The following is a 14,430-nucleotide window of genomic DNA, read 5'->3' on the forward strand; positions in this document are numbered from 1 at the left end:
TGCATACAGACTATCCAGTATTTGTCATCGTTAACATATTTGTTCTTAAATAAGTAAAAGAACAAAATACTACCAATGAATCTGACATACTTTCATCAGTCCATCCTGCCCATTCCCATCCTCTACCCAAGAAATTGTCATGTATTTAGTGATGCCTTTTATGCTTTTTTTATACGTAGGTATTCATAAAATATGTTATTTCAAGTGTTAAAATTTATACAAATAATATATTGTATTCTGCAACTTGTTTTCATTCAACTTTTTATGCTTTGGGAGAGTCTCTTAATAGGTAAATTTAGTCTCTTTATATTTATTATGATATGAAATAGACTTATTTCTGCATTGCATTTTGTTTTGTGTTTATCCTGATGGAAGGAGCAGGGGTAATTCCATTCTTACTTTCCTTGTTCTTTCATTTATTTGTTTGTTCTTTTGTTTGTTTGTTTTGGTAAAGGAAGAATTGCTCTGCGCTAGCATCTGTTCCCAGTCTTCCCCTTTTTGCTTTAGGAAGATATCTGTGAGCTAACATCTGTGCCAAGCTTCCTCTATTTTGTATGTAGGACGCTGCCACAGCATGGCTTGGTGAGCCAGTGTGCAAGTCCACACCTGGTATCCAAACCCGCGAACCCTGGGCTGCCAAAGCAGAGCATGTGAACTTAACCACAACACTGCTGGGCTGGCCTCTTTTCTTATATTTAAAGAGGATTTTATCCTTCCCCCTCCTTCCCCCAACCCACACACTAGTCTGAAAGTAAGTGCAAGTTGTTATTTTACATGTGACTTACCAATTTACTGACAAGTTTTGTCTGTTTCTTTGCTATTTCTTCTTGACTACTTCAAGATGTTTTTGTACCAGAGACCTTTCAGTGAAGGTCTATCAACAGTAAATTTTCTTAATCTTTGCGGGCCTGAAAATGTCTTTATTTTTCACACTGATTTTAGGAAAATTAATTGGCTGAGTTTAGAATTTTAGGTTGCTTGTTATCTTTCTTCACCATCTTTTAGATATTCCATTGTGTTGTGGCATCTATTGTTGCTGAAAAAAGCTGGATGTCAGTTTGATATTTCTTTGAAAGATATGTGTTTTCTCTCTAATAGCTTCTCAGTTTCACTAAAATCTATCTAGCTGTGGATTAGTTTCTATTTGCTCTGTTTGGGACTCATTGTTTTCCTTTAATTGAAAATGCATGTCTCCAGTTCTGGAAATTTTTTATTTATTTAAAAAAAATAGTTGTTCCTCTCCTGTTTTCCCTATCTCCTTCTCAACCTATGAAGTTTTCAGTAGTCTACCCCCCCATACCTTAACATCTCTTATATCTTTCATCTCTTTACCCCGTCTGTGCTATGTTCTAGGTGATTTCCTCATATCTTTCTTCCAATTTGTTGAATTTTTGAGTCTAGCCCACTGTTTAGTCCATCTCAATAAGTTATTTCAAGAACTATTTTCTTCTAATTTTGTTTTCAAGTTTACCTGTTCTTGTTTCATAATCTCCTGGATTTTAGTCCCTCCATTACCTCTTTGAGGATTTAAAACATACTTATTTTTAAATAAGTCCTTTTACTCTTTCGTTTCTGCTTCCTTAAGAAAGAATTCTGCTATTTGTTGTTGCTTCACGTTGAATTTCTTTGTGTTTTGTAAATTCGTGAGCTCATCTTCTGTGGCATTTTCTTTTCAGAGGGTTTTGTTTTATGGCTTGATTGTGGACACAATTGCTTCCTTTGGAGAAATTTTTAGATTGTTTCTTCTGGTGCCCTATATGGTTTCCTGAAACTGAACCAGTTGTGATGTTAATTTTGTTGAATGGGACTCCTTCACGATGCACCTAGTATGAATTTGGCTTCTGCATTCACATGTAGCAAAGCCTCTTGTTAGTGACTTTGTTTTCCACCTATGGCCTGGGAAAGCTTGCATCTTGCTATGACCCTGGGCTGAGAGACACCAAGTTTTCAGTCCTCTTATTGGAACAGGGCTTTCCCAATTCTAAACACACCCTATTTCTTCTCCTTACTATCCATTATAACTGCAGCCTTGATTCCTAACATCCATTCCCTGACATCACTGAAACCCCAATTCCTCAGACACATATCCAGTCCAGCCACCTCCATGGGCCACGTGGTTTCCGGTCCTGTGAGTTCCCTCTTCATTTCTACCACCTGGAGGTTTCCTTTTCTTCCTTGAGATCCTATGTTTTTTTAAGTGGGGGAAAGAGGAGTGTTTCACCAGCATATCCATGTCTTTGGATCAGGGATGGCTACTGCCCACATCTGTTCAGTCTGTGTCCAAAAAGAAGTGAGTACTGTTGGTATTTTTCATACATTATTTCACTTACTATTCATACACATCCTGTGAGGTAAATGGCATTATCTCCATTTTCCAAACAAGGTAGTGGTTTCAGAGAGTTAGTTACTCACAGTCAGTACCACACTTAGAATTTAAACTCAAGGCTGTGTGTTAATTTCTACTACTTTTTCTACTTCACTATGTTTATTTACTCCAGTATTTACTTTTAATTTATATTACATCCTTTTGTCTTTTGAAAACCAAGTTTGGGCACTATTTTAAAGAGAACTATTGTGCAAGCTGACTGAATTTTGTCTAAAAATATCTGAATGGTTGTTGCATGCATGACACTATTTCTTTTAGAGACTCTTCTCATTTTCATACTATAAAAACCATGGGCTTCATTCCAAAATGCAACTAATTTGGGGGAAATAATGAAATTATTTAAGTGACCGTATTGACCCTACTTAACTGTGGCACCTTTCAGCCTCTCCTCTCGCAACTGCTTAGTAGCATTAGACTTCAGACTGACAGCACTTCTCTGAATGGCAGACACTGTCCTGGGCTAAAGCCTGTCTTTTTGACAAAATACAGAAATAGTGCTGACTCTACACCCTCCTCTCGCCCCTCACCACATGGATGGCACCACATACTATACTCACTCCTTTGCTATTTGCAAGTTTATTTAACAGCCTACCCAACTGTCTCCTTCCATGGAAAGTATTTGCCTCATTGTCTTTTGGAATGCATTTGAAGCAGCTTCTTTTAACCAATAAAAACATCTAGTTCTTCTATGTTGGGGAACTTTAATATTTCTATGTAATTCATGTTGGATAAAATGTCTTGAAGGCAAGCAAGTTATCTTTAGAAAGAATTTTTTTTCCCCATTCTTTTCCATTCTTTATGCCAGACTTTTAAGAAAGAATCTGTTTGCATCTAATTCTACTCTGGCTGCTCCTACTGCAGCAAGTAGCAATTTTGGATCAAGTTCCCAGTGGCAGCATCATCAGGGGAAAGTCTGCATTTTTTTAGGATGACTGACATCACTCCTGGTGCCATTGGATTCCACCCTGTTTTCTGAGAGTTTATGACTTTGGCTGTTACTTAAAGCACTTAAATCTTCTGAGTCGCATAAGTTTTTTGTTTTGTGTTTTCAAATAATCTTCAGAAGTGCTTTTGTAGAAAATTTAAAATGTCACACCCCGAGCTATACAAACACTAATTTTACTAGTGAGGTTAAAGTACAACGCGACAGACAGATCAAAAGTACACCAAAATTTCTCTTGCGTTGGTTTTGGTAAACCCTAGACTTCTATAAGAGAGGTCCAGACACAAGACAGTCATATATAGTTGCATTTAAAAAGATAATTTATAGTTGATTTCTTCTAACCCTCTATCAATTCTGTTGAATTCAGAAGAAATTATAGGCAATCTCCAACTTGCATTTCAGAAGTTAATTTGTACAAGAATGGCAGCCATGATCTTTGACTTGATATAGGCTGAAAATGAAATAATCTTGTTTGTACAAATTTGTACAAGTATTTCCCGTAGGAACAATGATAGAGAAGAAAGGGGTAAGTTCCCAGGTTAGCCTATAAAAGCCTATTAAACCATAATTTAGCAGCACTGCTTTTAAGAAAAGGTGTCCAGTTACCCTTGCCAGTTCCAGGCACCAGAGACCACCCCCGCCCCAAATTGACTACATTTTCCAAACAAACTTTGGGATGGGTGATCTAACAGCAGGGATTGTAACACCTTTAATATCAGGGTCTTATCCCCATTCCCAGGGAGTTGTATGTGTGAGAGGTGGGGAGGAGATGTGGGACAAGCTCAGATGAAAGGAACAACGTGTACGAAGGCTGGGAAATTAGAGCTTGGCAAAGTAAAGCCACAGCTGGGAAGCACCCCTGAACTGGGAGGATAGAGGAGGAGCATGAGGAGGAATGGGGAGGGTGAGATCAAGTACTCAGTGAAGCAAGCAGTGAGAATTACATATGAACAGGAGAAGCAAGAAAAAGGCAGCAGTAGGAAAAGAACATCGTACACCCAGGCACACACACACACTCCACATTAATCATGTATGTCAGGGTACCTGCCTATATCCAAAGTGGGTAATGAACAAGTGGGCTCCCAGCCCCTCAGCCTGCCGTCCCAGGTTCCTACAGTGATTCTGAGAGGTTTCCACCAGCCCTGTCCTCAGGGCTTTACTGCTCTCTGGACTTGGTTTTCAATTTGGCAGATATTCTAACCCCTGGGACATTCGCTCCCCTGTTCCCACTTGGTCCCCTCAGTTCAACAATCTTCCTGCCTAGTTGGTTTCAAAAAAAAAAAACAAAACACTTCTTTGCTCTTCCTCTCCTCTCCTCCCACATACCTTTGTCTCCTAATCATGGGGTCCTCCCTCAACCCCCTTACTGAGAGGCCTTCCTACTCCATGACCTTTACTCCCAACATCTGTTACTTCTCCCAGCGCTCTTTCTCATCCAAGGAGCTTGGAGCCTAGGTCTGTTCCTCCCTCCCACCCCTCCCCCCTCACTGTTGCTCTGCTCTTTCCTCTTCCGCTTATTGCCTGCCAGTGCCCCTCCTGAACTTGGGGCCTCCTCCTGCCCTCCGCACCTTCGTTTTGCCAGGTCCTCTGTTCTCAAGCTGACTTTTTGGCCATCCCCCTTCCCCATTCTCTTCTTGATCCCTCTCCTCCTCCTAACTTGAGAGAGTCCTCTCCCTTCTCCTGACTCAGGCCTTATTGCGCATGCTTTTGACTCCCTTCTCTTTTCTTTCCACCCTGGAGAGCCTTCTCCCACTTTCCGTACCCCGCCATCTGGCTTTTCTTCCCTCCCACTTCCCCACTCTTCTTACATCTGCCCTGTCCTTGAGCTGATGATGTTCTTTCCACTTCCACATCATCACCCTTACCTCTCCCCATCCCCACCACAGGCCTTGATCCACCTCCTCCCGTTTCCTTCCTGTTCCTAACCTGCATCTTTCTCCCACTTTCAATTCTGCTCTCTCCCTCCCAATCCCATGACAATCCTTCCCGACCCAAGGACCTTTAACTCCCCACCCATACCTTGTCTTCTTTTTTTTCTCTCAGAGCCTTCCATCTGAGCCAGGGTCCCTTTCTTCTTTTCTGGACCCTATTTTCATTCCCTCTGGTCTTGACTTTAGGCTCACACCCCTCCTCCTCATTCCTGACTTCTCAAAAGATTCCCATACCTTTCCCCAACCCCAGCTTTTATTCCTCCATCTTCTGTCTCCCCTCTTATTTCCCAAGGATTCTTAAACCCTTTACATAAAAGTTTGAAAATAACCAAATGCTAAAGTGAGAGTACAGACACTCAGGCCTTCAACCATGCCTCTCCCTCTTCCTGAACACCTCCTCCCTCCTTCCCCACATCTAGTCACAGCTGGCTTCTTTTTGTTCAGATTTTAGCCTAAAAGTCACCTTTTCAGAGAATCCTTCCCTGCCCACCCAATATAAAGGAGTCCCAACCCCCTCACATATACCATACTGGTATTTTGTGTTCTAAAGAACATTTAACACTGTGAAATCTTGATTTATGTGTTGTCCGTTTGTCCATCTAGAAATGATGCTCCATGAAAGAGGCCTTGTCTTTCTTGTTCACCTTGTATCACTAGCATCTGGAATGGTACATAGTGGTACATGATGGCTCAGTCAGTGTTTGCTGAATACATTAGTGATTTCTGGGTGCCAGACACTATGCTAAGTGCTCACTTTGTATTATCTCATTTAATCCTTACAACAAACCTGGCTGTGGTAAGTGCTTTTATTATTGTTATTTTTTCCCCTTAAGAAACTGAAGTATGGAAAGGATAAGTGAATTTGCCTGCTGTCTCAAAACAGTTGGCATATCTGAGAATTTTATCCAGATCTGTATGAAGTCACAGCCCATGCTCCTACTTTCTCTGGCTGTCCAGAGGAAAAGGGCCATTAGAAATGGAGAAAAAAGGAAAGGAAGATGGATGTGAATGTAATGCAGGTCAGACTGGGGTCGGGGCTCCTATGCTGAGCCAGGGAGTACAGGACTGTGCAGTATACGAGACTAGATCGTAAGTGAGGAAGAGAATAAGAACAAGAGCTGACACTTATGAGGCTGGCTTTGTGCCAGGCACTGTTCTCAGCAGTACATTGAATCCTCACCTGGGAGTGGTAGGGGATATCATTGTACAGGTAAGGAAACTGAGGCTCAGAGACGCTTTGATCTTCTCTGAGGTCATACAGCTTGGATATAGGGGACCCATGCTATGACCCTAGTCTGACTACTGCCCCCAGCAAGAAGATATACAGAGAGCCAGCCCTGATGGCCTAGTGGTTAAAGTTTAGCACACTCCGCTTCTGTGACCCGGGTTCGGTTCCTGGGCGTGAAACCATACCGCTCTGTCAGTTGCTATGCTGTGGCAGCGGCTCACATAGAAGAGCTAGAAGGATTTACAACTAGAATATATAATTATGTACTAGGGCTTTGGGGAGGAAAAAAAAGAGGAACATTGGCAACAGATGTTAGCTCAGGGTGAATCTTTCCCAGCAAAAACAAAAACACTGTATCATCAAAAATTGGAAAAAAGAAACATAGATTATAAGAGTAGTATGCTCTGTGTTGGGCACTAACCTCTGGTTCCTGGATTCTTGTTTTCTTTGTGGCATGACGTCAGCTGATGCAACACTCCTACCTCCTGGCCTGCCCCTTCCTGCTCCCCAGAAAGGAGGTGACTGCTGACATCCTTTCACCCACAGTACTCCACCAGCACTGGGGAAGCCCCTTTCCTATCTTCCCCCTTCACCTGCGGTCAGCGTGGGGCAGCAATTCTGGATTGTGCATCTGCTCTACAGACTCGAACTTCTCCCCTGAGTGGGGTGTCCCCAGGCTTAGATTGGTGAAGCATCAGGGGAGCAAAATGGAAAGCAAGCCCTTCTGGCTAGAGATCTAAAACCACATTCTCCAATCAGCTTTATTGGTAATAAAGCTGACATTTTGATCTCCAAAAACACCAAAAGACTTCCTCAATGAGCAGTGCTGGCAGGAGCAAGCCTGGCAGATCAGAGAGTGAGGCCAAAGTGTGTAGCGCCTGGTCTAGGACAGTCTCCTCCAGCCATAGGAGCCTCAGCCAAAACCAGAGAAAGGAGTTTTTCTCTCAAAATGCTAAGATTTGCATTAAAAATGCGAGGTTGACTAAGTCCAGCCTCTTCTCACCCCCACCAGCCTACCCAAACCCTTCTCTTTAAAGGCTTAGAGTTCTGGAAATTTCCCTGAAATGCGATCAAAGAAAGCTGAGAGGCATTACTTAGAACATATTAGAAATGCAAATTCTCTGGCCCTGCCCTAGACCTACTGAATCAGAAACTCTGGGGCCAGGGCCCAGCCTTCTGTTTTAACAAGCCCTCCTGGTGATCTAGACACACTAAGAAAACCACTGCCCTAGGAAACATCCCTGACCTGGCTGATGTCTAAGCCAAAACATTCTGTCCCAGAGCCCTGGGAACGACTAAAAGCACTAACATCTCAGTTGCCAAACTACTTGTCCCAGGTGGCTTCTTGCACCCACAAGTGGCATCTACATCCTTTATTTGGATGAAAGGCACCAGTTTTGTCATTGGAAGACATGGCCCCTATATATATGTAGAGGTTTCATAGAGTTTCCAGACTAGGGCCCTTGCCCTGTATCACACAGGGCTGCAAGGTGACACTTGCTCCAAGAGTGGCCCGTGGCCTGTCCCAGGGCTGTGAGGAGGCTGAGGGGATGCCCGATTCATAGGATGTGTGTATGTGTCAACCTTAGACCCCTCATCTTCACAATTGTTCAAAAGGTACTTTCTGCACAACAATGTGAAAGTACTTAATCCCACTGAACTCTACAGCTAAAAATGGTTAAAATAGTCAATGCTTTATATATTTTATCACAATGAAAAAAGGAGGAGGGCATTCTACACAAAGCTTATCCAGAGGCCCTGTCTTCAAGGCCTAGTGTTTTTGTATTAGCTTTAACAGAACTGCTCATAGCAGGCATTGGAAATACTGGTTTCCATGACAATGTCCCTCTTCCTTTTTTCATTCAATTCATATTTCTTTCTGTTTGTTGAACACATACTATGTAGAAGACCCTGGCTCAGCACTGGGAATCCAGTGATCACTGAGACATGGTCCCTGCTCTCAAGGAACTAAGTCTAGTGAGGCAGACAACAGCTGAATAAACAATAATTACTGATTGTGCTAAGAGTACAGGAAAGCAAACCGAGTGCCACGATAGAAGATACCAGAGCCCATTTCATGAGGACGTGTAGAAGACCTTCTTGATGAGATGCTGAAACACGAAGAATAAACAGGAGCCAGCAAGGCTAAGGTGCAGGGAGAGTGCTCCAGATGAAGGATCCCACACAGGCAAAGACCAAGAGGTGGGAAAGATGGGCAAGCACATCAGGTGAACACATGAGTGATTCAATAGTGAAGGGCAAAGGGCTCCCCGTGACTCCCTCAGCCACCTGTGATTGCTCTGATGTATTCGGAGAACCAGCAATGCATAATCAGCTGTGGGAGCAACTTTGGCGCTCAACCACAACACTTTACAGTCTGGTAAGGAGGAAAGGACTGCTGTTCACTCTAATGGTTTGTTTTCCTATGCTTGTCCTTCCTCAGAAGGGGCTCCTCTGTGCCCTGACGGCTAGCCTGTATTGAGAGCCTGGTTTCCAGCTCAGGGAAGGCAGAGTCTCCAGGTTTGCAGTGACCATGGCCATGGGGTAGCGTTTTGACCAGTGGGCACTGGGCTGTTCCATCTGGGTTCAAATTCTGGCTCTTTCCTCTCACCAGCTGCGTGATCTTGAGCATCTCTCCATGCCCTCCCCCTCATGTGTAAAAATGGAATGTTGTGAGGCTCAGATGAGATCATCTATTTTAAAAACTTAGAATAGTACCTGATACCTGGAGGAAGTACTCAATAGATATTAATCATTTAATTATTACATGAAAAAGGAACCATGGATCCCAAACTTTTTTTAAGTGTAAGAATAAGAGACCACCTGCACAACGTTCAGACCTTTTGGCCAGTTGGCTATCATGGTAGCTCAAGTCGTAGTTGTTTGAGTAAGCTGCCATGCAAGGAACCAAGTAGTCAGGGCTAGAGCAGGTGCTCAGTAACCAGAGGGGAAGAACATCTGAAGCGTTTGCTATTGCTAGGGGAAAGTTACTTGTGGCAGGCATGCTAGCTGTCTACCCAAAACCCATGCTTCCCCTTTGCTTGAATTCTTCCAGATTTTTGCTGGAGCACTAACAAGCCCAGGGAAAAGACTGCCCCATACGCCCCTGCAGCTAGGAATGCAAATGGACCCAACTCTGACCAGTTAAAAGTAAGCAGAAGTTACTGGGTAGAACCTCTGGGAAAGCATTTCAAACGACAAGAACTTGGATGGAATCGGCCTTTTGTCTTCTTTTTTTTCTACTTTTTCCTATCTCGAATGGGTATGTGACACCTGGATATGCAGTAACCATCTTAAGACCGTGAGGATGAAGACTATATGCAAAGGAAGGCAGAACAGGAAGACTGAAGGAGCACTAGCCCTTGACTTACTACCTCTGGACTTACTGTTAAATGAGAAAAAATAAACTGCTTTTTGATTAAATTTCTGCAGTTGGGTTTCAGTTATATGCAGCCTAACACAATTCTAACAACAGGGCCAAAGTGGCCTTCACTGCTGAGACGACAAACTGTTTCTTTAGCCGAAGACAAAACTGACAGTGTTAACAGTGGCTGTTGGGTAGGTTGTTCTTGTTACTCTTCAATTCCCTCTGAACCCAGGGTACCTGGGAGTAAGACTGAAAAATGGACCAAGAAGACATAATTCAAATTGAAATACTTTTATTAGAATACTAATAATTGCAGATAAAAAAAAAGCCACACACGGAAAAAGAGGAAAACACTCAGAAATGCTATTACAGATTAGGCAAATTAGTCAGTGGAAAAAGATTTCTTCAGTGTATACAAAATGTAAACATTTGCCCTGGGATTTCCCACAGATGGCACAGTCCACAAGGACTTATTTGGAACAAAAATATGTCTATCGAGTCTCCAGTGTTGCCTCTATAGTGTCTGCAAACTTGCTACATTGAAAGTTAAAGTTCCTAGCACACCCAAAATGTTCTATGCTAAAAACTAGTCAAGGCAATGTGCACATCAACTGCTACATGTGGACACAGAGGCACTGAAGCAGATCAATCCTCCAACAGTGAGCTTCCTTGACATTTACCTTGACAGAGATTAAAAAAATATACACAGTATATAAAACCCCTACTTGACTGTGGGGTGGGAGATGAAATATGTCTTGCTTATCAACTGCTCTGGAGAGAGGCATCAAATCAGTCACATGAACTTAGGGAGAGGGGACTAAGAAGAGGCCCTCTTCTGTTCAGAAAATGGGGACTCATAAACTTCCATGGGTGGGCAGGTACAAACCAGGTGCTGGTCTCCATAGATGTCATCAATCCTGGCAATGGTTGGCCAGAATTTGTTCTCTGGCTTCACAAAGGGCTGCAGGGTACAAAGGATGGAAGTGTGGGATATTGAGAGGCTCCTATTCATGGGGAGGAGACTACCATTATATCCCTACAGCCTAAGACACCACTAGCCAACAAGCACTCAAAAAGGACAAGAAGGTAAAAGCCAACCCATCACTACTATTCCCAAAATCTAACTTTTGACCCTTGTCCCCACCCGCCAAACAGACTGCAGAGCACCTTCTCCTTCATGTAAGAATCAGAAAGGAAAGAAAACTTGCATTCTGGGCCATCTCCTGTTGGAGGGTGTAGAAGACACATGAAGGCACTTGACCGGGACTGCTATTTGGTCTTCCTCCACTGTGCACCCTGTGGAATCCCAGGCCTGCGGCTGACACTCTCACTCTGACCTCAGAGCTTTGAAAGCCAGTTCCTGCGCTCTGCGTCCCTCCTCATGACCCACATTTCACAAGGTGTCCCACATACGGTTGTTATAATGAGGGGACAATAAGAGTAGGAGCCCCGCAGGGTAGGTGATGGCCCCTCATACGCACACGAACACTACACATTCAGCTTCAGAGGAGAACTTACGAGTGGGAATGCCGCCACCTCTCTGGAATATGGCCGATCCCAGTGGGAGGATGTGACGCAGGTCAGGGAGTGTGGAGACATCTGAGACAGAGACATGGATGGGAGAGGGATCAGAGCAGAACACTGCCTTCTCCCCCAACACCTCACCTCAACTGGGGAGCTTCTGCTGGATGCCCATGGACAGAGGGCTATTGTTTTGTTTCAATTTGGGGGGAAGGGAATTTAGGCAGGAAATTTTTCATTGTGAAATATTTCCGATATCAGAAAGGGCAATATAATAAGCACATCTACCACCCAACGTAAATCAACATTTTGTCGTATTTGCTTAACTTTTCAAAATAAAAAACATTACAAATACAGTTGAAGCTGCCTGTATAACCCCTCTCCATCTCATTGCTTGCCCTCCTCCCGTAATAACCACTATCCTGAATTTAGTGTTCACCATTCTCGTCATGTTTTTATGCTATTACTGCATATATTAATAAACAGCATGTGGCATAGTTTGGTACATTTTTAAACCTTATATCATCCTATGAGTATTATTTTCCACTTGCTTTTGTAACTCAGCATAGTCATGTGTCACTTAATTATAGGGATATAGTCTGAGAAACACGTCGTTAGGCAGTTTCATCATTGTGCAAACATCAGAGTGTACTCACACAAACCTAGATGGTATAGCCGACTACACACCTAGGCTATATGGCACTAATCTTATGGGACCACCGTCATATATGTGGTCTGTTGTTGACCAAAACATCATTATGCGGCAAATGACTGTATTATGTTCTTTAGATGTCTCTTGCTATTTTTAAAAATAGCCTAAATCCTGAAGAATCAGCAGTATTCAGAGAAAAGAGAAATAATAATGACTGTAAAAACAATCATTGTATTCTTCCATGATCCTGTCAAACTCACATTTAGCAAGGTGCCTGCCTTCTGCCAGCCCTTGGCCCCTGCACTCCACCTTTAGCTGGATGGTTTTGGAACTTGCCTGAGCTTTCCCAAGCATCTCAGACTTGTTCTCTAGCTTGGAGCCATAACAACACAACCACAATTTTCACAGTATTCTCAATTCATGATACCCTAGCTTCTGTCTGGACCTAACGAGAAACTAAGGGCTCTGACCAGATATAAAATGTACATGTTTTGGAAGAGGCAGGGGAATGCCTAACAAACTTTTCTCCAACATAGGCCATAAACATCATAAGACAGTCAGACCAAGTACCAATCCAGTTGTTGTAAGAGGCAACTGCTCCAATACAGAACCTATAAAGGACTTGTCTTTATCCAGAGCTTGTGAGGTAAAGAATCTCACCAGAGCACATCAGAGACAGAATAAGACCTGCCCAACTAGATACAGTCCTTCAGCCTCTGCTCCCTCCTTTGGCAACCAATTAGGAGCATGTGGGGTGTAAAGCTCCTACAGCCAGGAAACAATTATGTAAACAAAATAAAAACATATCAGAAAGTATCCACATTATACTAAGTAACCGCTTGAACAAGCTGTTACGTTGTTCAAGATTTAAACTTCCAAATAATGCATACATCATCTCAGAAAAATGGTCTTATTTGAGGCAAGAATATCATCATCTGCTGAGAGTTCAGGGGTTGCTGGCACACAATCCAGACACCGTTTTCTACTCTATGGGACACTTTGGATCAAGTACCAGTGCCTACGCACCTTCAGTGGATTGACCCTGGGGTCCACGCGGCCCTCCTCAATGTCAGCGATTTCCTGCCGAATGCTGATCATGGCGTCACAGAATCGGTCCAGCTCCGCCTTGTCTTCTGACTCAGTGGGCTCAACCATGAGAGTCCCTGCCACTGGCCAGGACATGGTAGGGGCATGAAATCCTGGAAGGAAGACAGGGGAACTTGCATCATGAACTTTGACTTCCCCAATTCGGAAGCAGAGCCCCTTCCCAATTTATCCTAACGAAGTCATCAAATAAATTTGCAAATATGTGTATCTAGGGATTCATCTTAGCACTGTTTTTATAGAAGAAAAATTTAGGAAATAACCTAACATCCACCAATAGAGGATCAGTTAAGCAAATTTTACAGGGCAGTCATACAATAAACATGTAACCATTCAAAAGTATGTAAATTTATATTAATTAAATTGGGTAAACATTCAAAAATATGAAAAGAGCAAGCTACATAATGATATTATCCCATTTTTGTAAAAGAAAATGACAAAGTATTGTGTGTATATATATAATTTTTTTTTTTAATGAGGGAAGATGCCTTGAAGAATAAATACTAAAATTTTAACAGGGGTTATTGCCAGAAAATGAGACTGGGATTTTTATTTCACTTTGATTGTGTTTTAGAATCTTTCTATAATGCTCACGTATTACTTGCAATCAAGAGAAATTAAAATAGTGTAGCCTACCAAAAGCTAAATAATGAGGTACCAAGCATTAAGGAAGCTAGAGGAAGTCTTATTGTCCCCATTGCACAGATGAGGAAACCGAGGCTTGGCCAGTACATGGAAAGCCTTTGCCTTTACACTGAATACAGGCTGAAGGTGTTTTCTGTTTCCAAAAGTTTTGACATGTAAGATGAATCGACAAGACACATGGTCAAGAGAGAGCTTTCCTGGACAAAAGCCAAAAACAACTTTTTCCCATTTCTTACACTCTTTCTGTGAAACTCTAAAAGATAAAGAACAGCTGCCAGGCTGATATACTTGTCTGCTAATTTTGCCCTCGAGTGCAATGGTTCCCAAATTCTGATGTGCATGATCGTTCCCTGGGGTGCTTTAGAGGCATGCCTGCATGCTTTAAGGTATTGTCTCCTCAACATTGTATTATAAAAATGTTCAAACATACAGATAAGTTGAAAGGACTGTAGAGTAAGCACCCATATACCTTACACCTATCTTCTGCAATGATGCTTTTTTTGCTTTATCGCATATCTGCTTGTCCATCCATCCATCTTATTTTGGATGCATTTCAGAGTACATTGCAGTTATCAGTACACTTCACCCTAAAACACTTCAGCATGATATCCTTACCTAGAATTCAATATCTGTTTGCATATTTTTGTGATAAA

At 42.5% G+C, this 14,430-nt stretch overlaps 2 protein-coding genes across 11 annotated transcripts in view; one reads left to right on the plus strand and one right to left on the minus strand.

Annotated features, from left to right (window-relative positions):
• Positions 1–14,430, plus strand: part of UHRF2 (ubiquitin like with PHD and ring finger domains 2) — a 121,624-nt gene that overhangs the window by 88,670 nt on the left and 18,524 nt on the right. For 2 of the 7 annotated variants that reach the window (XM_070590140.1, XM_070590137.1), the window contains one exon: positions 9,544–9,911. The exons of 4 other annotated variants lie outside the window; for them this stretch is intronic. In XM_070590140.1, coding sequence (XP_070446241.1) covers positions 9,544–9,636 — 93 coding nt within the window. In that variant the 3' untranslated portion in view covers positions 9,637–9,911. Of the gene's footprint in view, positions 1–9,543; positions 9,912–14,430 lie in introns of those variants that run through there. One more of the 7 variants, XM_070590138.1, reaches the window with a different exon arrangement.
• The window catches only part of GLDC (glycine decarboxylase), a 90,971-nt gene continuing 86,671 nt past the window's right edge, over positions 10,131–14,430 (minus strand). For all 4 annotated transcript variants that reach the window (XM_070590130.1, XM_070590129.1, XM_070590132.1 and 1 more), the window contains 3 exons: positions 13,055–13,227; positions 11,374–11,454; positions 10,131–10,816 (listed from right to left, as the gene is read on the minus strand). In XM_070590130.1, the coding sequence (XP_070446231.1) occupies positions 10,673–10,816; positions 11,374–11,454; positions 13,055–13,227 (398 nt within the window). In that variant the 3' untranslated portion in view covers positions 10,131–10,672. The remainder of the gene's footprint in view (positions 10,817–11,373; positions 11,455–13,054; positions 13,228–14,430) is intronic.

This window comes from Equus przewalskii, chromosome 22 (assembly GCF_037783145.1).
Source record: "Equus przewalskii isolate Varuska chromosome 22, EquPr2, whole genome shotgun sequence".
In the NCBI taxonomy this organism is placed as follows: domain Eukaryota; kingdom Metazoa; phylum Chordata; class Mammalia; order Perissodactyla; family Equidae; genus Equus; species Equus przewalskii.